At 44.0% G+C, this 24,871-nt stretch overlaps 1 protein-coding gene across 6 annotated transcripts in view; it reads left to right on the plus strand.

The window, feature by feature from the left end:
- Nucleotides 1-17,155, plus strand: part of KMT5A (lysine methyltransferase 5A) — a 36,225-nt gene extending 19,070 nt beyond the window's left edge. Inside the window, exons 1-8 of one of the 6 annotated variants that reach the window (XM_072144302.1) lie at nt 6,768-6,924; nt 10,210-10,307; nt 10,984-11,140; nt 12,660-12,855; nt 13,315-13,402; nt 14,091-14,150; nt 15,175-15,365; nt 15,748-17,155. In XM_072144302.1, coding sequence (XP_072000403.1) covers nt 6,915-6,924; nt 10,210-10,307; nt 10,984-11,140; nt 12,660-12,855; nt 13,315-13,402; nt 14,091-14,150; nt 15,175-15,365; nt 15,748-15,958 — 1,011 coding nt within the window. In that variant the 5' untranslated portion in view covers nt 6,768-6,914 and the 3' untranslated portion in view covers nt 15,959-17,155. Of the gene's footprint in view, nt 1-6,767; nt 6,925-7,047; nt 7,217-10,044; nt 10,308-10,335; nt 10,468-10,983; nt 11,141-12,659; nt 12,856-13,314; nt 13,403-14,090; nt 14,151-15,174; nt 15,366-15,747 lie in introns of those variants that run through there. The other 5 variants (XM_072144301.1, XM_072144303.1, XM_072144305.1 and 2 more) reach the window with 5 other exon arrangements.
- The last annotated feature ends 7,716 nt before the right edge of the window (nt 17,156-24,871 follow it).

Consider the following 24,871-nt stretch of genomic DNA (forward strand, 5'->3'; position numbering starts at 1 on the left):
GGCTGATACTTGGACCTTTAGAGTACTTGTGGAAAGTCCCAACTCCAAACCCTTTTGAAGGAAGTCAAGAACCTGCAAGATATTGGGGTTAGATTGACATGGTGGATTATCTGCACAGAAAGAACAAAATTTTTTCCAAATCTTGTGATAAATGGCAAAAGTGACAGGTTTTCTACTTGCCTTCAGGGTGTTTATAACAGCAAGGGAGAGTCCTTGGGACTTCATATAGTCCGATTCAGGATCCATGCTGATAACTGGAGTCTTCCTGGATCTGGATGGGATATTGGACCCTGTACCAGGAGATCTTCTGATACTGGTAGCATGACTGGATCCTGAGTGGCCATCCGCTTCAGAATCGGGTACCAGCTCTTTTTGGGCCAATTTGGGCACACAAATATGGTCTGCGTCTTCTCTAGATAAATTTACTCTAACACTCTGGCGATCAGGGGGATAGGGGGGAAGGCGTAGGCGAGAGTGGTGTTCCAAGAGTGGGAGAATGCATCCAGACGATTTCTTGTCTCCCCTTTTTCCAAGGAAAAAAAGTGTCGACACTTGGAGTTTCTTTTTGTCGCAAACAAATCTATTTGAGGTTTCCCCCAAAGAGAGGACAGATACTGGAATATCTCCTCTTTTATGCACCACTCGTTGGGAAGTATTTTCCTTCGGCTGAGGAAATCCGCCGTGGTGTTCTCTGTTCCCTTTAGATGGGTAGCCAAGATTGATAGGACATGGTCCTCTGCCCACAAAAATATTTGCCGTGTTAAGGACATCAGTAATGGGGATCTGGTTCCCCCTTGCCTCTTCAGGTATGATACTGTCGTGGTGTTGTCGGACAGTATCAACAGGTGATGTCCTGCTAATTGAGCAGTGTTTGAGCTGAGTACTTCCCAAACCGCCCTCAGTTCTCGATAGTTGGACGACCTTCTGGAGATCTCCTTTGTCCAGGAGCCCTGCGTCAACCTTTGAGGAAGCACTGCTCCCCAACCACTCTTGCTTGCATCTGTCTGTATGGTGATATACGGACTGTTCCTCCAGAAGATTCCCCTGTCTAGATTTGTGTCCATCAGCCACCACTTGAGATCTTCCTTGACTGACGAGGGGATTGATACTTTTTTGTCCAGTCCTTCCGAACTCCTGTTCCAGGACCTTAGGACCCATTTCTGGAGAACTCGAGTATGGGCTTGGCACCAGGCCACTGAGGAGATGCATGCTGTTAATAGTCCTAGGACCTTCATAGCGCCCCTGATGGAGATAAGAGACCTTCTCCGGAATCTTCTTAACTCCTCCTTGATATGAGCCCTCTTTTCCTGTGGAAGGAATGACATTTGCAAGCATGAGTTTAAATTCACTCCCAGGAATTTCTTTACTGTGGCTGGTGATAAATCTGATTTTGGGTAATTTATGATCCAGCCCAGTCTTTCTAAAGTTCCTATTGTAATGTCCCTTGAGGAAATTAGGTTCTGTTTGTTTTGTCCAATAACCAGTAGGTCGTCTAGATATGGAATAATCAGTATGTCCTGCTGTCTTAGGAACGCCACCACCTCTATCATCACCTTGGTGAAGGTTCTGGGGGCTGAGGATATACCGAAAGGGAGTGCACAAAATTGAAAATGTAACGTGGAACCCCCCGGAGAAAAAACAGAGAACCTTAGGAACTTTTGTGAAGACGGGTGAATGGGGACGTGATAATATGCGTCCTTTAGGTCTATAGCGCACATTACAGCATTTTTGTGGATAATGTGGGTGGCAGACCTTACCGACTCCATTCTGAACTTGTTGTAGACGATGAAGTCGTTGAGTCGTTTTAGGTTGATTATCAGCCTGTTCGATCCGTTCGGCTTCTTTACAAGAAAAAGAGAAGAATAAAATCCTTGCTTTTCTTGTTCCTGAGGAACCTGGGTAATAACTCCGGAAGACAATAAGGAGGATATTTCTTGCCAGATTAGATAGTGGGACATTTCTGATGTATGGGGAGAGGGTGGTAGGTAACTTGTAGGAGGAAGCTTTTTGAAGTCTATCTTGTATCCTTGAAGAAGGATGTCTAGAACCCAAGGATTTGAGGTGATTTTTAACCATTCCTCTCTGAACTTCAATAATCTTCCTCCTACTATGGCGTCACTGTTTCTTGTTTCTGTTGGGATCGGATGATGTTGAAAAGAGAAACCCTTTACCTTTTCCTCCTTTCGGGTAGCTCCAGCGACCCCTTTTCCCCTTATCTTTGTATTCCTCTCTTTGGCCTTTAAAGTCCCGAAAGGGCTGCTTCCTGGGTATTGGCTTATTCTCCGGGAAACCCTTTCTCTTATCTGATGCCCTTTCCAAGATGGTATCAAGTTCTGGGCCAAAGACAAATTCACCTGAAAAGGGAAGACCACATAACTTTGTTTTTGAGCGGATATCCCCATTCCACTGCTTCAGCCACAGCGCCCTTCTTGAAGCATTTGTCAGAGCTCCTTCTTTTGAAGAGAAACGTACACCTTCAGCTGCCGCGTCTGCTAAGAAGGCCGTTGCTGATTTTAATAGAGGGAAATTCTCTAAAATTGTAGTTCTGGGAGTTCCTTCTTTAATATGAGATTCGAGCTCGTTCAGCCAATACAGGAGATTCCTCGCGACTGAAGTGGCTGTTAAATTTGACTTCAGACCCCACATGGATGTTTCCCAAGCTTTTTTCAGCAGAGAATCAGATTTTCTGTCCATGCGGTCTCTAAGCTGCGCTGCGTCCTCAAACGGCAGGTCTGTCTTCCTTACTATTTTAGTAACCTGCACGTCCACTTTGGGACAGGAATCCCATAGTTTAGAGTCTTCAGGCTCAAAGACCAATCTCTTCCTAAAGTTTTTTGATATAAGGATCCTCTTCTCCGGTTCCTTCCATTCTTCAGACACTAACTCTTTGAGGGTGTCATTTAAGGGAAACACCCTCTGGCGCTTTGCTTTTAACCCACCAAACAGCTCGTCCTCTTTAGATTGGGGTACGACCACATCCTCAATTTCTAAGGTCTGTCAGATGACCTTCTCTTCTATGAACCCTTTGAGCTCGTCTAGGAAGGATGATTTCTCCTCTCGCATGAAGTTATCAATACACACTTTACAGATTGGTTTCTTATATGAATCTGGCATAGAGTGGTTACACATGTTACATTTCCTGGTCCTGGTTTTATCCGATTTCTCGGGTCTTTCAGGCCTGCTAGCCTTATCCCCCTTCTCCTCCTTGCCTTTCCCCTTAGACCCCAGGTCTTTTTCCTAATAGGCAAATATAGGAGACTAGTAACCCACTAACATTGCATACACAGTGGCAATATCCCCTGCATTAGCCCCACTTACGGATACTGGAGGGTGCAGGAAGATTGGGTTAACTTCGTCAGTCATAGTAGACAGCAGAAGATTTAGATGCAGATACTGGAGCCGTAGTCACATGAACAACTAGACCTCAGATCATAGTGATCTACCTGCTTTAAATACCTTAATGGGGAGCCCATCCCCCTTAGAAGCGGCTGTGGTCCGCATCCCACGGCTCCCAGCGATGCTGCGCGGTTTTCCCCGTCACTTCCGGTCGCGGCCGGAAGTCGTCACCAGACTATGGGCTGCTGGGAAATGTAGTTTTCTTCGGCCGCGCGCGCGTGTAATCAGAATTGCAGCGCGGCGGCCAGTCAAACGGACCCCTGGACGGCTACAAGGAGGACCCCTGGATCGACCGAGAGCCGGGGCCGCCGGGATTTCGCCGTGGACGGCATCACCCGTGAGTAATTCTTCGTCCCCCCCCCCCACCTGGAGGAGAGAGGGCACCTCTCTATGACCTGCCTCGGTAGGGACAGGAAGAACACTGGTGGGAGGATGCGGGGAGGGGAATTTAACCTCTCTTCTTCCTGTCCCTACAGAGGTCAAGGGGCATCCTCCAGGTGGGCCGTCATGGGGGACGAAGTGGAAATGCCATATATTGAAATACAGAAGTATTGCAGTATATGGTAGGAGCGATCTGACCATCTAGGGTTAATGTACCCTAGATGGTCTAAGAAATAGTGGGAAAAAAATTAAAAAAAAAGTTTAAAAAATAAAAAAAATTAATTAAATATTAAAAATTCAAATCACCCCCCTTTCCCTAGAACTGATATAAAACATAATAAACAGTAAAAATCACAAACATATTGGGTATCGCCGCGTCCCAAAATGCCCTATCTATCAAAATATAAAAACGGTTACGGCCGGCGGTGACCTCCGAGGCGGGAAATGGCGCCCAAATGTCCGAAATGCGACTTTTACACCTTTAGACATCACATAAAAAATGAAATAAAAAATTATCAAAATGTCGCACAGACCTCAAAATGGTAGCAATGAAAATGTCGCCTCATTTTGCAAAAAATGACACCTCACACATCTCCGTGTACCAAAGTATGAAAAAGTTATTAGCGTCAGAAGATGGCAAAATTTTTTTTTTCTTTTTTGTACACATTCGTTTAATTTTTGAAAATGTATTAAAACACAATAAAACCTATATAAATTTGGTATCACCGCGATCGCACCAAACCAAAGAATAAAGCTGAGGTGTTATTTTGAGTGGACAGTCAAAGTCGAAAAAACAGCCCACAAGAACGTAACGTTTTTTTTTTCAATTTTTTCACATTTGGAATTTTTTTTCAGCTTCGCAGTACACGGCATGTTAAAATAAATAACATTACGGGAAAGTAAAATTTGTTACGCACAAAATAAGCCCTCACACAGGTCTGTACACGTAAAAATGAAAAAGTTAGGGATTTTTGAAGTTGGAGAGTGAGAAATGAGCAGAAAAACCCTGCTTCCTTAAAGAGAACCCGTCATGCAAAATAACCCCCCTAAACTAAATATATTTTCATAAACTGCCATTAGAGAGCATTGCCTATATCCCTTCATTGTCCCTCTACATGCCTGTAAACCTAAGCAATGAGGTCCTAAAGCTGTATGCAAATGACCTGTGAAATGTCCAATGAAGCATTAGCATATTCAAGCTGTCCACCTTATTCATGAGTGGGAGGCACAGCCACACTCCCAGTGCATGACTGACAGCCTGTATAATGGTGTGAGGCTGTATAATGATGTGCTTCCTGGTGCTGGTGGCCACGCCCCCTGCAGCCTGTGTGTGCATGTGTGTGTGTTTAGGAGAGATACAGCAGCTCCAGGCAGCCATGTTACAGCAGAACATGTCAGATTCATGTGTAGCTGATGTCTGTGTCTCTCACCTGTATATTAGGAGGATGCAGCATGTCAGCAGATGCAGCACAGATACCAGCAATACTTTACTATACATTACACACAGACATGAGCAGGGGGAGGAGAGGGGTAACAGGGGTGACATCACTGCCTCTGACCATGTGACCAGCCTCATTTACATGATAAAGAATAGATGATTTTACAATGAATAATGTATGAAATAACTAGATAAAGGCTGGGATGGGATCCTTGTGAGCTGCTCCAACAGGTAGAGGTGACAGGACAAGTGACACAGACCTGATGACAGGTGTCCTTTAAGGGGTTAATATCTGTGTTAACCATATGAAGATAGTTCACCACACTAATAAGTGTTCAATTGTGAACTCTCTCCTGCACATAATATAACAGAAGAATGATAGTGTGAAAATCATCTCAACTCAATATCACTACCTATATCTCCCACTATTGTTTATACAGTCTACATACAAACACGTTTGACTAAATTTACTAGACTAGCAGTTTATAGTGAGCCCTTTATCTTTTTCAACGATATACATGAAACATTTTTGTGGGTAGTCTTCCTGTGATAGATACGCACCCAATATTCCTTTTAAAGGGCATATTCACCTTTAACCTGGAGATTCCGTATGTTTTTTAAAATGTGCTCATGAATTCTCTAGTAATAAGATAATATTTTTAAGACTTTTTGAATAAAAGTTACATTTGTGTGTCCGGATATAGGTTACTATTGACTATAAGTCTATTTGGTTTAAATCTCTTTTAAAAAAAAAAACCTTCTGTACACAAGTCTGTTTTTTGTTGCATTAAGAATCTTTGCACTATGTTTGGTTCTGGTACTTTATGTAGGTTGGTTCTGGCATTGTATATGTGCAGTAAATTTGGTTGGTGCACTGTATTTTTGTAGTATGGAGTGCTCTAATATAATATTGTAGACTTGCATGGCATAGATCTGAGCTATATATTACATCCGTAGCTGTGTACATAATATTAGCTTATTGAAGACAGAGAAGACTCAAAGAGAGTAAAGAATGTATGATAATTGGGGGATTTCACGTCTTGTTTTGACTATTAGCCAGGAAAGTAGTGTGATGGGTGGAATACTTTCATTTATTTTCTTAAATGAGAGACCATTAGTTCACAAATCATCAGTCTTAGAAAGATCCCTAATCCTTTGCTCCTCTGCCTGTACAAGCAATTTAAAGGACTGGATCATCCAATGTGGATTACTGTGCATCTCCGCCTCTGTATAAAGATCAGCCCTTAGACTCCCTCTATGTAATGGGTGTATTCGAAGCTGGTGCATCGTTCATGACTATAAGAAGGTCCTGCAGGTCATTGCATCCTCCGTACAGTAGAAGAGTCTCTGTATTCTCAGTGAACCAATCACCTCCCACAAGCATTTACTCCACGACCAATAGAAAATGTTCGCGGAATTTCAAACTACAAGCTCCATACAGAAGATAGAACACGCCGAGGGGCGGGAATGTAGGCGGGTCACTTACTCTGAACCAATGTAAATACTCCTTAAGTTAACAGACTGCGATTTGAGCCAATAGGATGTGCCGTGGGCGGGGATATTCCTTCCCTCCGCCTCCAGCACGGTAGATACGGCGTGTAGGGCTTTAAACTTTGCTGCGAGGCTCGGGGCAGCAGCGTTTAATTGGTCCTAGTTTTATCTCTCGGGTTTTTCTTCCAGGATCTGTACCGGATACATCATGGGGAGAGGTAAGAGCTTACTACGTGCTTGTACTGCTGATTGTAATGACCGGGGCTCTGGGTGCGATTGCTGCTCCGGTGCTACAGACCTTTCCCCCCTCCTAAAACCGTGTTAAAGCACAAGCAGACCCTGCGGAGAAGAAGCTTACACCTGGACACATAAACCTGCTTAAACATGGGAACCTAAAAACTTACATGACCTCTATCATCGCTAGTAACTAAAGGATCTTAGAATGTGTTTGTCCATAATCCATGGAAACAAACCTCCTGCGATCAGTGATCATGAAGTGTACAATGTGTTGTAAGTGTGTTGTTTGGTGAAACTTAAGGGGGGGGGGTATCGCTGCCTGAAACCCCCATTGATTAGCAGAATAGGGGGTTACAAGCTGTGCCATTATGCCAGCTAAAAGCCATTCCTGGAAGTCCCCTCCAAGTAAATGAAATGCAAGACTCCAAACATATTAAGACTCCAACAACAATAAGTGTTATTCATGGGGAAATAAAGCCCTTCATTGCTTCAAGAACACTGCAGTTTTATGTCTTAACATTTTTACTCCCCTCCTTCCGAAAGCCTAAAATATTTTATTTTCCCATGCACAGAGCAGTATCAGGGGTTGATAGCATCTAATATTTTATTCAATGCATGGGGAAGCTAGAAAAATAAACCTCAAACAGTGCAGCTGCGCTATTTTTTTTTTAATGGGCTGGCAAGTCAGGTTAATACATTCCTTGAGATAAATTTATACAGCCTTGTTACATTTTAGATATTGATTAATGAACGTGATGTCAATGCATGTGTTAACAAAACACAAACTTTAACATCACTTTACAGTGTTTTCTAAACAAAATGTTAACAGTAATGTAATTAGGCAAATTGCCTCTCCCTAGATGTTGTAAGGCGTTTCAAAACGCACCGTGTGACCGAGCCCTTAGGTGGCACCCAACCCTGGGACCACCGGTCATGAGAATATAAGAGTACTGTGTTGGTGCGAATGCTAGCACACTTTTTGTAAAAGCAATGCAGGATGTTCTGAGAAGAGGCCAAACATGCTATATAAAACGGTTGATATTTATACTACTGAATTTGTGTGAGGTCCTCCATCACTAAAATCAAAATAATGGACATCTCTCGGATCTGTTAAAGTATTCTGAATACAGGTGTGAACTGAGCCTCAAATGGGTTGCCCAGGATCAGGGGTTCTTAAACGTGGATCCCAGGGTATGAAAATAAATATTCTATACTCGCCCCTCTCGGCGCTGTGGTTCGGCAGTTGCAGGCTGTGTCTGAGCAATGTGGCCATGAAAAAAACAAGAACTGCACAAAAATAGCACAACTGCATTTTGAACCAGTTTTTAAGCATTCCGTCCAAAAACGTATGAGTTTTTTTTTTTTTTTTTTTTTTTTTTTTACGGACTGCTTAAAAACAGACCAAAAATGGGTTCAAAACGCCATGTGTGGCATCACCCTTAGGCTGGTGCCACACGTAATGCTTTGTCTGCGTTTGAAAACGCAGACAAAGCCGCACCCACCGGAGCGGGCAGCGGCCCTATCACACCAGCGTTTCTATGGAAATGCCTGTGATCGGGAATGAGATGCCGGTGTTTTTGCGTTAATTGAATGCAAAACACTGCCGGCTCGTTCCCGATCGCATAGAAACGCAGATGCGATCGGACCGCCCCAGTGGGTGCGGCTTTGTTTGCGTGAGTGAGTGGAGCAGTCGGGTGCTTTGGGACAATCTCATGATGTTAGTTTTATTTATTTTTTATTCAAATTGCTGCTATGGGAACTTGCCTTAAAGGGATATTTCCAGTCACAAGTTATCCCCTGCCCATAAGTTAGAATTTGTTGATTAGTGGGAGAATGGGTACCCATTGTACCTCAAATGAAGCAGCAGGCTTGACTGGAATACCTCTTTAACAGTACCTTCATTCTGAGTCTGCGGTCACATGTCGCGTTTAATGCATGCATTTAAAAACGCATTGCAACTGCTTAAAGAGATTATTTGCCTTATTAAACAGCTGTTAACGCATGTGTTAACAATGCATTAACAGTTGCATTTAGTAAACGCAAGTGTTAACAGCTTTTTATTTAGGCAAATCACTCTTCAGCTGTTGCAATGTGTTTTTTAAACGCAAGGTGTAACTACACCCTCAGGGTGTTATCACACGATTGTGTTTTTATTCACAAAAAGCATATACAATTGGCCTTTGCCCAGTGCGTTTTGATTCAGTTAAACTAAATTAAAACAAGATGGTGTGACAGCACCCTGAGGTTGCGTTCACACGTACCGCTAGCATCGCGTTCATAACGCGACACTAGTGCACAGGGGGCGGGTCTGGGACGATCGCATATCCTTTTCCTGGGATTGATAACCCGTTCGCATGCGTTTCTCTGGAAATGCATATGCGATCGGCCCGAGACCCGCCCCCTGTGCGCTAGTGGAACGTATGAACACGCCCTCAGGTTGCGCCCATATGTTTGGTTTTTCAAATGTAGTTTTTGATATGCAAACCAGGAGTGTAGTTAAAATGGAGGAGCAGCAACACCTCTCAATTATGTCCTCACCCATTATGATCCACACCTTAAAGAACTGACCATGTGGATGCACCCATAGCAGAATGGCTGAGGGACTTGCCCCGGTAAATAATCTTGCAGAAATGAGCCAAAATTTTCCTATTTTTTTTTAAGGCGCATAATGCTGAATTTTTGCCGCAATAGGGGTCTAGAGCTTTACCTCTGCATTTCCAGAAAATGATCATAACACCCCTCTTCTCGGCAATATGTGTTTGGGGTTGTCATAAATCCTTTACACTATGATACGGGACCCATCATATGGGACTGCCACGGGTAATACAAATCAGGAGTTTGTGTGATGCATCACAAACGTCGCGTGTGAACACGGCTGTGAATTCACATGTGACGGATTTGTTGCAGAAACTTGATGCGGCCACTCATACGGGTTGCATTCCTGTGAATGTGGGATGTTGTGGAAATGTTTGCCTCTTGTTAATTCATCCTAATGGATGCGCCCACCGTACTGCAAAGGCAGGTATGAGCGGCTCCCATGTTGAGTCCGGTGCCAGCCTCGCATGTCACGTGGTGCCCTGGCAGTGGCGGCTCGGTGCCCGGGAGAGGCCGCGCAGTCAGGGCACGGGAGGAACCGCTCTTCCGGCAGCTGCAGCCTGAACCCCGCCCCTTGGCCTTTTAAAGATGGCGGCTCCAAGCCGTGTAATAAGTCGTTGACCAACCCCATTACAGCAAACGCAAACCATCCCACCCTGTCTGTCTCCTAGGTAAGAAAATGTCCAAACCCAGCGACGGAAGAAGTGGGGACGCACCGGAAACCTGCCGAACCGGGGGGACCAATGAGAACAACCCGAAAATGAACGGGGTCGGTGGCGAGTTACTGTCTTGTTTGTTTTTCTGCTCAGCCAAGTTCAGAGCAGGAGCTGATCGCTGCCCCCTACCTGCGGTCTGCCGCATTGCCTGGAGATCTGTCCCCCTGTATGGCTGTGGATTAGGCTGCTGCATCATCTCTGCAGGGGATTTATGTGGGTGACCTGGGGACATCAGCCTACACCTGCTACACTGAACACAAACCAAGCAGCAATTATTACTGCACCCATATTACTTGTCATCATCTCATGTACATGAGCCTTGGCATGCTGGATTATGGCTTCTCCATGATGTGTCATGTATACAGACCTGCAATCTGGAGTAGTAGATCTGGATTAGTTACTAGTGTGTCTGGTTCTAGATCCTTCTAGCACTGCCTTCATGTGGCATTATTATAAGAAATCGCTGGCCATAACAATGTGGGGAATTCCCTGCTGTACACTCTGCAGTAAGGATGTGCGGAGCTGGAATAACTTACTAGTAGAGTTTTGGGTTCTATTAAAATGAAGCAACACCTGCTGGGAATATAAGTGTTTCATATGACCAGTGATAAATACGTTTAATCTTGCTATATTTGAGGTGTTGCAGAATTTTTAGCAATTTGTTATTATGATGGGAACTTCCAGGGTGACCTCCCCCCGACTTGATGTATTTCATCTGTATTTCAACAGGATGTAGGACATGGAGGACAGTCAAAAATCTATTCTTATATGAGCCCTACTAAATGTGCCACTGCAAGACCCCCTCTTCAGGAAGAAAACTCAACATCGCATAATGACGGCAGATATCTGGGCAAAGCCTTTGAGGACGTGCACAAAAAATCAGAGGGTAACTTATTTCTTTAACCTAAAGCATCATTTTGCAGAAAGATGTATGGTTTGTTCTGGCATATCGGTTGCCATAGTTTAAAGAAGGAACATGTTGCCTTTTAAGTTTGAATTGTAGATGATTTTGTGTGACATTTAAAAAGTTTTAATTTCTATTAAAGGAAGCCTACCATGAGAAATCTACAATCAGAAGTATATCTGATATATTGCTCCCTCCTGCCCCAATCTGTAATTAAATAATCATGAAGCCTAACTTGTTAATTTACATATTACCAAAATAAAGTTTAACATATTAGGATAGAGTGCAGGATTATTAAAGATTAGGGCAGGGGGAATCTACAATCAGACCTACCTTTGATAGTAGATTCCTCATGGTAGGTTTCCTTTTAGATACAGGCGGTCCTGGACTTAAAGGCAACCCATAGTTACAGACAGACCCCTCTGACCTCTGGTGAAGCTTTCTGAATGCTTTACAATAGTCCCAGATTGCAATAATCAGCTGTAAGGTGTCTTCAATGAAGCTTTATTGATAATCTTTGGTTCCATTACAGCAAAAAATGTTTAAACGCCAATTGTCACTGGGGCAAAAATATTTGTTGTCTGGATTTACAATTATAAAATATACAGTTTCGACTTGCATACAAATTCAACTTAACAACAAACCTCCGGACCCTATCTTGTACATAACCCGGGGACTGTCTGAAACTATCACAATTCGTACTATAAATACTATAACACTACTACAGTCTCTGGCCTCACAATGTAATTTTAGTGCTATGTATTTTGGTGCAAGTACAAAAGTAGCAGCCACACTTCCATAGTTCCATATGGCAAAGGATTGCCTAGACTTTGTCTGGTTAAAGATGCATAAGGCCCCTTCCACACTAGCGTTGCATTTCACGTCAGGGTGCAATGCGTGAAAAACTGACGTTTTTGCCTGCGTTTTTGTTCTATTTTTCCTTGGAGTCATTAGTGTTTTTGCGTTTTTCACGCACGTTTTTAAGTCAATGGGAGACTCAAGCATTTTTCAAAGGGACCATGGTTTGGGAATAAAATGTTTTATTTAATTGAAAAAGAATGACTTCTGATAAGTTAGCAGATGTATGCAAACATCTACAATCTATTCTTCACTGTTCCGCGCGTATATTATCTCCCGACAAGTTAGCAGATGTGAAGAACAGTGAAGAATAGAATAAAAACAGTAGTCACAGTGAACACAGGATCATTTAAGTGAAAAACACAGTGAAGAATAGATTAAAGATGTTCGGCCCATCTGCTTACTTGTCGGGAGATACGCGCGGAACGGTGCAAACAAAATAGCATGTGAAGAACATCTGCAATGTGTTCTTCACACACGTATATTGTTCTTCACATGCTATTTTGTTTGCACCGTTCCGCGCGTATCTCCCGACAAGTAAGCAGATGTGCCGAACATCTGTAATCTATTCATAGTACTATTTTTATTTATTTTTTTTTAATTTCTCAATATATTACTTTTAAATCTTATTTTGTTTTATTAGTTGAAAAACTAAAACTTCATGTACCATCGGAATCGGCAAAATCCATAGAACACAAACAGAACGAGTGCAACTCTACAGGTGCTAGTCCTGATCAGAAACCATCGGCTCCAGAAACTATTAAGAAATCCTTATTACCTCTTACAGCCAAGGTATCAGAACCTCAGAAGATGGTGAAGGCAAAATCCAACAGAAGGAAGTGAGTATAGCATGTCTGTCCACCCAGACAAACTCTTAAAGGACCTTTCGCCCATATAAAGCACTACCTCTAATGCAGCAGTGTTACAATAGAAATATTGGGCAATCGGGGGCGCTGCCACTCCCCGGACTGCCCCGCCCACTCCATAGGGCAACAGGGACTGCCTAGCCCCGCCCCCTCCTGAATATTGTACTTCGCAGCAGTGTTTGCTGGCATTATTGGAGGAGCAGAGAAACGCTACTAAAGTAAGCAGCTCCTAGTGCTTTTTATGGGTGACAGGTCCTCTTTAATTCATTCTGAGATGATGTCATTTACAAATCTGCACCGAATTTTTATAGTTTACGGCAAGGTTCCTGTATACTGTTTGCGTTAACCAACATGTTTAAAGTTACCGAGCTTATTAAAGCTAACTTTTAAGTGTGTTTTTAAAGTTTTATTTATTTGTTTTTTTTTTTAAAGAGTACAAGGTACAAAATCTCCAAACAGAAAAGTTACAGATTACTTCCCTGTGAGACGAAGTGGCAGAAAAAGCAAAAAAGAGCTGGAGGTAATTAGAACTTTAACCTTTTAAACCACGGCGCCGTATGCTGAGAAAAGATGGGACATGTCCTATCATTACTGGCCTATACATCGCATAAGCGCCCCCTGAACGGGGGACTGAATGAGGCCTTAAGGTGATCTTTATTCGCCCATGGTAAAATAAAGTGCCATATATTAATGTGACACTCCTGGTGCAGGCTCCTCTACGTGCTTCCTGGTGCTGGCATGGGAGAGAGATACAACTGCTCCAGGATGCAGCCCCTTTGTGTGGGAGAGGAGGTCACGTATTTGTGTAGCTGACGTCTGTGTCTATCACATGTGTGTAGGAGAAGATAACATGTCGGGTACTTGTGTAGCTGATGTCTGTGTCTCACACGTGTATAGCAGAACATGTCAGCAGATAAAGCACAGACAATAGCAATGCTTCACTATTCATTACACACAGACATGAGCAGGAGGGGAGGGGTAACAGGGGTGACATCACTGCCTCTGACCATGTGACCAGTCTCATTTATAATAAAGAAAAGATGATTTCAGAATGATCTACTTAATTTCATACATTGATAAAGACTGGAATGAAATCGTAGTCAGCAGCTCCGAATGGTAGTTGTGGCAGACCTGATGGCAGGCGCTATTTAAGGAATCCAGACATTCTACTGTAATGCTTTTAACTATCTTCACATTTCCACTTCCAGACAGAAGAAAAGAAGAGAATAGATGACCTTATTCTAAGTGGCAAAGAAGAAGGAATGAAGGTAATTTTTCACAATGTCTGTGATTTGCATTGCCCATAATTTGTGAGGCTGTCCTGTGTTTTTCATGGTCATCAACATTAGATTGTGGAGGTCTGACAAATGGATTGTACAACAACTTGTATTTTGGGGTGCCACTTGACACTAGGAAGCCTTATAGGGTTATACAGGGTTAGAAAGAAAACTTGTTGATTTGGCCCCACCATTCGAGAGCAATATATGCTTTTTATTGCCATGTGGGCAGACCTGGAATAAAGCAGACAACTTGGGACTGTTGGATTGCTATTAGAAAGTCTAATTGGGATGTAAGGGACTGAAATGTACACCACTGAAGGCAGAAGGGAAGAAAAACAACTGTGCTGCAATTGGTAAAGTGGTACCCACTAAATATATGTTAGTAAAATATCCCCTTTAAAAGATACCAGTTCTGTTTTGGTTGCATTTAAAAGTCCCAACCTGTAACTAACTACTGGGATCCTAGGAAAGATGACTGTAGTAGTAATTTATTTCTAGCTGTGGTACATCCTAATGAATAGTTACAATCTGGTTAATGTCATATTAACTTGTTTCCTTGGCATTTGTGTGGTCTGTCTCTCCTTGGTGACCAGCTGGCTTTGTAGTCTGATCCTACAGTCATATTGCCATCTGTCCTCTACTACCCCACCATACATTACTCATAAGCACTGTAAAATTAAAAGGGGGTATTATTCAGACTGTGTGGATTGTACTCAATTATTTGTAATTATAGTAACAATTATTAAAAAAAATGTAATGTTATGAACCTGAAGACACAATTACTGTGTTGGGGAGCATGGCCTTTATTGTTTTTTTTTGATTAGCATATTTGTATTGAGATTTTTAGACTAAACAAACATTAATAAACACTGAAATTGAGCTTGCATAGAGGCTTTGCTGTTCTCACCAAACTGCTGCCAATCTTGCTGTAAATATATGTATACAGCATACACGTACTGTATGTGAAAATCTCCATACTGATGGGATATTTTTTATTTTTTTTTCTGGCCAGGTGGACATCCTCATTGGTAAAGGGAGAGGGGTGATTGCAACTCGAAACTTCCAGCGTGGAGAATATGTGGTGGAATACCATGGAGACCTGATAGAGACAACCGATGCTAAAAGGCGAGAAGCGCTATATGCTCAGGATTCATCCACTGGCTGCTACATGTATTATTTTCAGTATCTGAATAAAACTTACTGGTAAGTAATAGAGGGGAACTTTTAGCTGCAAATATGCTCTTAAAAGTATATATAAACTCGAAAAAAAACTGTATTTTATAAAAAATATATAGCACATTGTAGCCCATGGAAAGACAGATTGCAACATGTACTTGAGTCATAAAACATTTTAAAATAAAAAAAAGTTCCCTTGTTTAGTGCAGCCGATTACGGCGCAGATCTTTCTTCAAGTGCGCTGTAAAACATGAAATTGTGTGGGTTGTGGGTTTTTTTTTTCCCAGAAATCTCCCCTCCCAATGTGCTCAACCAGTTCAAAGTTATTTAATTGTCTCTGGCATGAACTTTTAGAACTATAGTTTGTTATACAATCTCGTTTAACCGTTTTTTTAATTTGTCCTTTTAGTGTTGATGCTACAAAAGAAACAACTCGCTTGGGAAGACTAATAAATCATAGCAAGAATGGAAATTGCCATACAAAGTTACACGATATAAACAATGTACCTCACCTCATATTGATTGCATCACGGGACATAGAGGCAGGAGAGGAACTGTTGTATGACTATGGAGATCGAAGCAAGTCTTCCATTGAAGCACATCCATGGCTAAAAAACTGACTTTCTTATGGACTGCTGGATTTTACTCCTTGCTTTTTGCATTGGTTTTATCCCTCCCTTTCTATTATATAAGCACGGATAGGATTCATGCAGGCGTTCTTAGAGACTGACAATAGTTTTATTCTGTGCTTCCTGAGCATGCAGGTCGTTGATGTGCATCAGTTTTACCCCTTTATACATTCGTCTGGTCTTTGCATGGCCAACTTATAACAAATAATGTCCCTTCAGAGCATTTGTTGGTGGCAAATGCTTTTTTTTTTTACCAAAAACATAAAATCATCATTTATTGGCAAGAAGGGCCATAGCAGTAAGCGGCCTGTGTTCTGTATGAATGAAGCAATATTTTTTTCTGCTGAAGAACATTTAACTGTAGATCTGTACAGTTTTACTGAACTTGGTATAATGGAGGCATAAATCTCGGAGTGATCACGTCTATAGCTGAAAGCTTAGAACAAGATGAAGGCTCCTATAATAGAGTATACTCCTTTATGATCATTTTTATGTGCTAGCCATTACAAGCCCTTTTAAACAATGTAAATTTGACTTTAATATCGTATAATGTATTGCTCCATAGTCGCAGCTCTACGGGATGTGACCTTTGCCACCTGTTATCTCAGACACTGGTGCTTTTTGTTAGTGTTTGAGTAGCGGAAGTGGAGGAAAATATCACTTTTTTTTTTTAGTGTAAGATTTTAAATGGCATGATGTGACTGGCTAGAAATGTACTATGACAAAAGCCTCCTGTACACAGTGGAGCCACGTACACAAAACCTGTTTGACCAAAAACACTCGGCCTCTTAACGGGGTATTGCAGTAACACCAAGATATGTCTTTTCCACTGGATTAGTGATAAGTTGTAAGTTGACTTGAACCCTCTCCAAATATATAGTTCCTCAAAAGGAGCAAAAGCTGGAGCATCCATGCTTCACTGAGTTCTATAGGAGTGCCAAAGATACTTGGCTATCTCTGGTAGTCCAGCAGAAGGATAATGGAGATGGTGGCATCATAGAAGTTGGCTTGAAGATCTATCTTACGAGAGGACATAATTTTATTTGTTTTTATCATTGCAAAGTGCCTAATATGGGATAAGAAAACTGTTTTCTCAGATTTTCTGTACATCTTCTTCTATCAGAATTCTTATCAGCTATAGAAGCTGCTGTCTGCTTATCTTTCAGATCTCTCACAAGGCACTAACCCTAACTTGCACTAACCCTAGCAGTGTGAACGGTTTTTGCTAATAATTGGCGCTATGCAATTATAAAATGTATTAGAATGCTCCAGGCATGTACATAGTCTGTAACGTCCATATTATTGCACCTTGGACCTCATGTAGTCATGTGGCTCTTTTCACTGAAAAGTAAATCTTCCCGGGGGAAAATAGTAGGAACATCCAGTGGAATATGAGTTATTTTGGGATTTTGAATCTGATATTAAATTTTGTATAAAATTGTAGCATAGGCCCATGGATTTCTCTGTAGTTGTACCTAAGGCATTTGGTTCCATGGTCCAGGATCCCATACAGAAGTCCAGATTGCTAGAGTGAGATTTTTTTTTTTTTTTCTTTTTTAATACATTGCGTGTATAATATCACATTGTAAAGACATTTTTATATTTCATTGAAAAAAGATTCTGTGGAATAAATATTTATTGATAAGAAATTGCTTCCCGTCTGAGAATACATATTTTTTAATATAACTGTATAAAGTGTACTCCCGCGCAATTAAAACTAGTTGGTGCTGCAATATACAAAATACCTCCTATATCAGTATTCAAAATAAATTCACAGAATGTAACGTATCTCGCTCTGTGAGATTTAAATGTACAGTGTTCAAATTATGATAGCTTTTAACCTTTCCGATGCTATTTTGGTAATCTTTAATCCAAAGTCCCGGGCAGAAGGTGTATACCCTCCTATCTTCACAATTCCAAAACTGCCCCAGACGGTGGCTGTGCTCGGATGTGCATAGAAACTGCTTGGGGTTTTATTTCCGCTTCGGTGACGTCACCACTTTGGCTACGGGAAGGAACGAGGGTCAGATTTCCAACATGTTTCGGAGGCTGAATCGGTCTCCTTCGTCAGAGGCCTAAATGTGAGGCTGTGCTACATGTATGTACTGAATTACTGCAAGGCACCGTTCCCAGATTATTATTACATGGTAAAGGACCTTTAAAGTCATGAGGGTTGGATGTCCTGATCATGTTCTGAAAGCATAACGGAGCTTTTGAAAATGGGGGTGTATGACATATGGTGTTGATCTGGTTCCTAAATCTTAGAATGGAAATTCCAGATCAGACAAACGCTAATATCGCACCCATTAGTGGTGCAGGGATCTGTGCTCGCTGGTGCAGGGTCCTCTCCAGTTCCTCACATCCCCACCATGATTGTTTCCATCACTGAAAATCTCAATAGTTGCATATACTGCCACAGCCTGGCAAGAGTGCACGCTCCTGCATGTATTCTGACTAGAGATGAGCGAGCACTAAAATGCTCGGGTACTCGTTATTCGAGACGAACTTTTCCCGATGCTCGAGTGCTCGTTTCGAGTAACGAGCCCCATTGAAGTCAATGGGAGACTCGAGCATTTTTCAAGGGGACCAAGGCTCTGCACAGGGAAGCTTGGCCAAACACCTGGGAACCTCAGAAAAGGATGGAAACACCACGGAAATGGACAGGAAACAGCAGGGGCAGCATGCATGGATGCCTCTGAGGCTGCTTAAATGCACCATTATGCCAAAATTATGGGCAACAGCATGGCCATGACAGAGTGACAGAATGAAGCTAGATAGCATCTAAAACATCCAATAATTGACCCTGACACTATAGGGGACGGCATGCAGCGGCAGCAGCGGAAGGCTAGAGAGTGGCATGGCGACATACCCTAAATGGACTCAGGCTTCAAACCAATGGGTAGCAGAGAGGAACCAAAGGAGGTGAGCAAGAAGTGCTCAAATAATATCGGTACATGATAAAAGTTTGCCAGTATATTTTGTGGATTACACAGCAGGGTGGCGACAAAGTTAACAAGTTTGTTGTGGAAGCCATGAAAACAACCCAAAATTCTGCCTGACACAGCACGTTTGATAAGGCGGGCATGTATGGAGGCAGTGAACTAGTAGTAGATTAAAGGTGCTGCAGTTAAAACTATGTTAGTTGTTTCTTGGCATGGAGCTGGCGCTCCGCTGCCAGGCGAGCTTTCGCCAATCCAAGCCCCTGTCTCTAGGCTACTCCCCAAACAGCACTTCTAAGAACCTTTTGTATAAGATCAAGTGTAGTAGCGTTCTTATAAGTTTAGGATATGGCGGGTGAGGGGAATGTAAACAGATGCGCAAGAAGCGCTGAAATAATATCCGTAAATGGTAAAAGTTTGCCAGTATATTTTGTGGATTACACAGCAGGGTGGCGACAAAGTTAACAACTTTGATGTGGAATCCATGAAAACAACCCAAATTTCGGCCTGACAAACCTCGTTTGATAAAGGGACGATGTATGGAGGCAGCTATATGGAAGACTTTTGGAGGTAGCAATGGAGACAACGTGTGGAGGCTGCTATGGAGACAATTCAATTTGGATAGTGCCTGTATGTGGCAGTCCAAAAAATTTTTCAAACCAGAGGAGCAGGTAGGTGGCCCTCCAGAAAAATGGAATAGATTGAGTGCCTGTATGTGGCAGTCCAATAAAGTTTTTAAACCAGAGGAGCAGGTAGGTGGCCCTCCAGAAAAATGGAATAGATTGAGTGCCTGTATGTGGCAGTCCAATAAAGTTTTTAAACCAGAGGAGCAGGTAGGTGGCCCTCCAGAAAAATGGAATAGATTGAGTGCCTGTATGTGGCAGTCCAATAAAGTTTTTAAACCAGAGGAGCAGGTAGGTGGCCCTCCAGAAAAATGGAATAGACTGAGTGCCTGTATGTGGCAGTCCAAAAAAGTTTTTAAACCAGAGGAGCAGGTAGGTGGCCCTCCAGAAAAATGGAATAGATTGAGTGCCTGTATGTGGCAGTCCAAAAAATTTTTCAAACCAGAGGAGCAGGTAGGTGGAGCTCCAGAAAAATTGAATAGATTGAGTGCCTGTATGTGGCACTCCCAAAAATTGTTTAAAACAGAGGACCGGGTCGGTGGCCCTCCAGAAAAATTAAATGCATAAAGTACTATAGGTAGAGCCAGTGGGCCCTGTCAAAAAATAGCCAGTTTCCTCTGCTTTACTGTACAAAGAGCAGGAGAAGGAGGAAAATGAGGAGGAGGAGGAGGAGTGGATAAATTATTCAGGTTGAGCTTCCTTCACCTGCTGGAGATTGGAAATTAGGAGAAATCCATGCTTTATTCATCTTGATAAGCGTCAGCCTGTCAGCGCTGTCAGTCGACAGGCGTGTACGCTTATCGGTGATGATGCCACCAGCTGCACTGAAAACCCGCTCGGACAAGACGCTAGCGGCAGGGCAGGCAAGAACCTCCAAGGCGTACAGCGCCAGTTCGTGCCACATGTCCAGCTTTGAAACCCAGTAGTTCTAGGGAGCTGTGTGATCATTTAGGACGATGGTATGGTCAGCTACGTACTCCCTCACCATCTTTCTGTAAAGATCAGCCCTACTCTGCCGAGACTGGGGACAGGTGACAGTGTCTTGCTGGGGTGACATAAAGCTGGCAAAAGCCTTGTAAAGCGTACCCTTGCCAGTGCTGGACAAGCTGCCTGCTCGCCTACTCTCCCTCGCTACTTGTCCCGCAGAACTACGCACTCTGCCGCTAGCGCTGTCAGAAGGGAAATACTGTTTCAGCTTGTGCACCAGGGCCTGCTGGTATTCATGCATTCTCACACTCCTTTCCTCTCCAGGGATGAGAGTGGAAAGATTTTGCTTGTACCGTGGGTCCAGGAGAGTGAACACCCAGTAATCGGTGCTGGAATAAATTCTTTGAACGCGAGGGTCACGGGATAGGCAGCCTAGCATGAAATCTGCCATATGCGCCAGAGTACCAACGCGTAAGAATTCGCTCCCCTCACTGGCCTGACTGTCCATTTCCTCCTCCTCCAACTCCTCCAATTCCTCTTCTTCTGCCCATACACGCTCAACAGTGAAGTACTCAACAATGGTCCCCTCTTGTGTCTCGCCAACATTCTCCTCCTCTTCCTCCTCATCCTCCTCCACCTCCTCCGATATGCGCTGAGAAACAGACCTAAGGGTGCTTTGGCTATCAACAAGGGAATCTTCTTCCCCCGTCTCTTGTGAGGAGCGCAAAGCTTCCGACTTCATGCTGACCAGAGAGTTTTTCAACAGGCCAAGCAGCGGGATGGTGAGGCTGATGATGGCGGCATCGCCACTGACCATCTGTGTTGACTCCTCAAAGTTACTCAGCACCTGACAGATATCAGACATCCACGTCCACTCCTCATTGTAGACTTGAGGAAGCTGACTGACCTGACTACCAGTTCTGGTGGAAGTTGACATCTGGCAGTCTACAATCGCTCGGCGCTGCTGGTAAACTCTGGATAACATGGTCAGTGTTGAATTCCACCTCGTGGGCACGTCGCACAACAGTCGGTGAGCGGGCAGTTGGAGGCGGCGCTGCGCTGCCCTGAGAGTGGCAGCATCTGTGCTGGACTTCCTGAAATGCGCACAGATGCGGCGCACCTTCGTGAGCAAATCAGACAGATTGGGGTATGTCTTGAGGAAACGCTGAACTATGAGATTTAACACATGGGCCAGGCATGGCACATGTGTCAGTCTGCCGAGTTGCAGAGCCGCCACCAGGTTACGGCCGTTGTCACACACAACCATGCCTGGCTTCAGGTTCAGCGGTGCCAGCCACAGATCAGTCTGCGCCGTGATGCCCTGTAATAGTTCTTGGGCGGTGTGCCTTTTATCGCCTAGGCTCAGCAGTTTGAGCACCGCCTGCTGTCGCTTAGCGACGGCACTGCTGCTGTGCCTAGAGCTACCGACTGATGGCGCCATGCCCACGGATGGTCGTTCGGAGGAGGAGGTGGAGGAGGGGTGGGAGGAGGAGGAGGCATAGTAGGCCTCAAACACCTGGACCGAGGTAGGCCCCGCAATCCTCGGCGTCGGCAGTATATGACCAGCCGCAGGGTCACACTCGGTCCCAGCCTCCACCAAGTTAACCCAATGTGCCGTCAGAGATATATAGTGGCCCTGCCCGGCAGCACTCGTCCACGTGTCCGTGGTCAGGTGGACCTTGTCAGAAACGGCGTTGGTCAGGGCACGGATTATGTTGTCTGACACGTGCTGGTGCAGGGCTGGGACGGCACATCGGGAAAAGTAGTGGCGGCTGGGGACCAAATACCGAGGGGCGGCCGCCGCCATGAGGCTGCGAAAGGCCTCGGTCTCTACTAGCCTATAGGGCAGCGTCTCCAGGCTTAGCAATCTGGAGATGTGCACATTAAGGGCTTGGGCGTGCGGGTGGGTTGCACTATATTTGCGTTTCCGCTCCAGCGTCTGGGGTATGGAGAGCTGAACGCTGGTGGATGCTATGGAGAATCGTGGAGGCGACGATGGGGTTTTTGTGGCAGGGTCCTGGGCAGGGGGCTGACTATCAGCTGACACAGGGGAAGGAGCAGTGGTGTGCACGGCCGGAGGTGAACGCGCTTGTTGCCACTGAGTGGGGTGTTTAGCATTCATATGCCTGCGCATACTGGTGGTAGTTAAGCTAGTAGTGGTGGAACCCCTGCTGATCCTGGTTTGGCAAATGTGGCACACCACAGTCCGTCGGTCATCCGGTGTTTCCTTAAAGAACCTCCAGACTTCTGAAAATCTAGCCCTCGCCGTAGGAGCCCTCGCCACGGGAGCTTCACTAGTTGACACATTTGGCGCTGATGCACCAGCTCTGGCCCTGCCTCTCCGTCTGGCCCCACCACTGCCTCTTCCAACCTGTTCTGGTCGAGGACTCTCCTCCGTCTCAGAAGCACTGTGTTCACCCGGCCTCTCAACCCAGCTTGGGTCTGTCACCTCATCATCCTCCGATCCCTCAGTCTGCTCCCCCCTCGGACTTCCTGCCCTGACAACAACTTCCCCACTGTCTGACAACCGTGTCTCCTCATCGTCGGACACCTCTTAACACACTTCTTCCAGTACGTCAACAAGGTCATCATCACCCACAGACTGCGACTGGTGGAAAACCTGGGCATCGGAAAATTGCTCATCAGCAACCGGACAAGTGGTTTGTGACTGTGGGAAGGGTCCAGAAAACAGTTCCTCAGAGTATGCCGGTTCAAATGGCAAATTTTGCTGGGAGGGGGCAGACTGGGGGGGAGGAGGCTGAGGTGCAGGAGCTGGAGGAGTGCCGATTTCGGTGACATGGGTGGACTGCGTGGAAGACTGACTGGTGGACATATTGCTCGAAGCATTGTCGGCAATCCACGACATCACCTGTTCGCACTGTTCTGGCCTCAACAGTGCTCTACCACGAGTCCCAGTAACTTCAGACATGAACCTAGGGAGTGTAGCTCTGCGGCGTTCCCCTGCTCCCTCATAAGCAGGTGGTGTCTCACCCCGCCCAGGACCACGGCCTCTGACCCCTGCAGTAGTTGGACGCCCACGTCCCCGCCCTCGTCCTCTACCCCTAGTCCTCGGGTTAAACATTTTGAAAATGAGAGTTATAACTTGAATTTTTTTTTTAACTTTTTTTTTTGTTTGTTTTTTTTTGTGTTTTTTAGTTTTTAAAACCAAACGATGCTATCCTATTGCTATGGCTATTTTATAGCCAAGTATGAAAGCACACTGCTATGCCAGATGAGATGACGCTGAGTTATGAAAAAAATAAACGTAAAATAAAAAAGGAAATGGCAGACTGTGCCTAATTGAAATACAACCCCGGGCCCTAATAAATTTTCCCACTTCGGTCTTTGCGATGGATAGGTGCGTCACTAAGCGCAAAACACAGTGGTCACAAGTCTGACTCCAAATTGCTCACAATTTGCTAGTAGATGCACTGCAACAACTACAGCCACCAGCAGATCAACCAGAAATCAAATATATATAACGCTACTGTAGGCGTAATTAAGCCGTTTGTATTCTCCTATGGCTATTTTCTAGCCAAGTATTACAGCACACTACTATGCCAGATGAGATGACGCTGAGTTATGAAAAAAATAAACGTAAAATAAAAAAGGAAATGGCAGACTGTGCCTAATTGAAATACAACCCCGGGCCCTAATAAATTTTCCCACTTCGGTCTTTGCGATGGATATGTGCGTCACTAAAACACAGTGGTCGCAAGTCTGACTCCAAATTGCTCACAATTTACTAGTAGATGCACTGCAACAACTACAGCCACCAGCAGATCAACCAGAAATCAAATATATATAACGCTACTGTAGGCGTAATTAAGCCGTTTGTATTCTCCTATGGCTATTTTCTAGCCAAGTATTACAGCACACTACTATGCCAGATGAGATGACGCTGAGTTATGAAAAAAATAAACGTAAAATAAAAAAGGAAATGGCAGACTGTGCCTAATTGAAATACAACCCCGGGCCCTAATAAATTTTCCCACTTCGGTCTTTGCGATGGATATGTGCGTCACTAAAACACAGTGGTCGCAAGTCTGACTCCAAATTGCTCACAATTTACTAGTAGATGCACTGCAACAACTACAGCCACCAGCAGATCAACCAGAAATCAAATATATATAACGCTACTGTAGGCGTAATTAAGCCGTTTGTATTCTCCTATGGCTATTTTCTAGCCAAGTATTACAGCACACTACTATGCCAGATGAGATGACACTGAGTTATTAAAACAATAAACGTAAAATAAAAAGAAACTGGCAGACTGTGCCTAATTCTACTCAAACCCCTAATAAATTTTCCCACTTTGGTGTTTGAGGTGGATATGTGTGTCACTAAGAGCTAAACACAACGGTAGCAAGTCCCCCTGCAAATTCCTCACAATATGGTACTAGCTGCAAATAAAA

This window comes from Engystomops pustulosus, chromosome 1 (genome assembly GCF_040894005.1).
Source record: "Engystomops pustulosus chromosome 1, aEngPut4.maternal, whole genome shotgun sequence".
Lineage (NCBI taxonomy): Eukaryota > Metazoa > Chordata > Amphibia > Anura > Leptodactylidae > Engystomops > Engystomops pustulosus.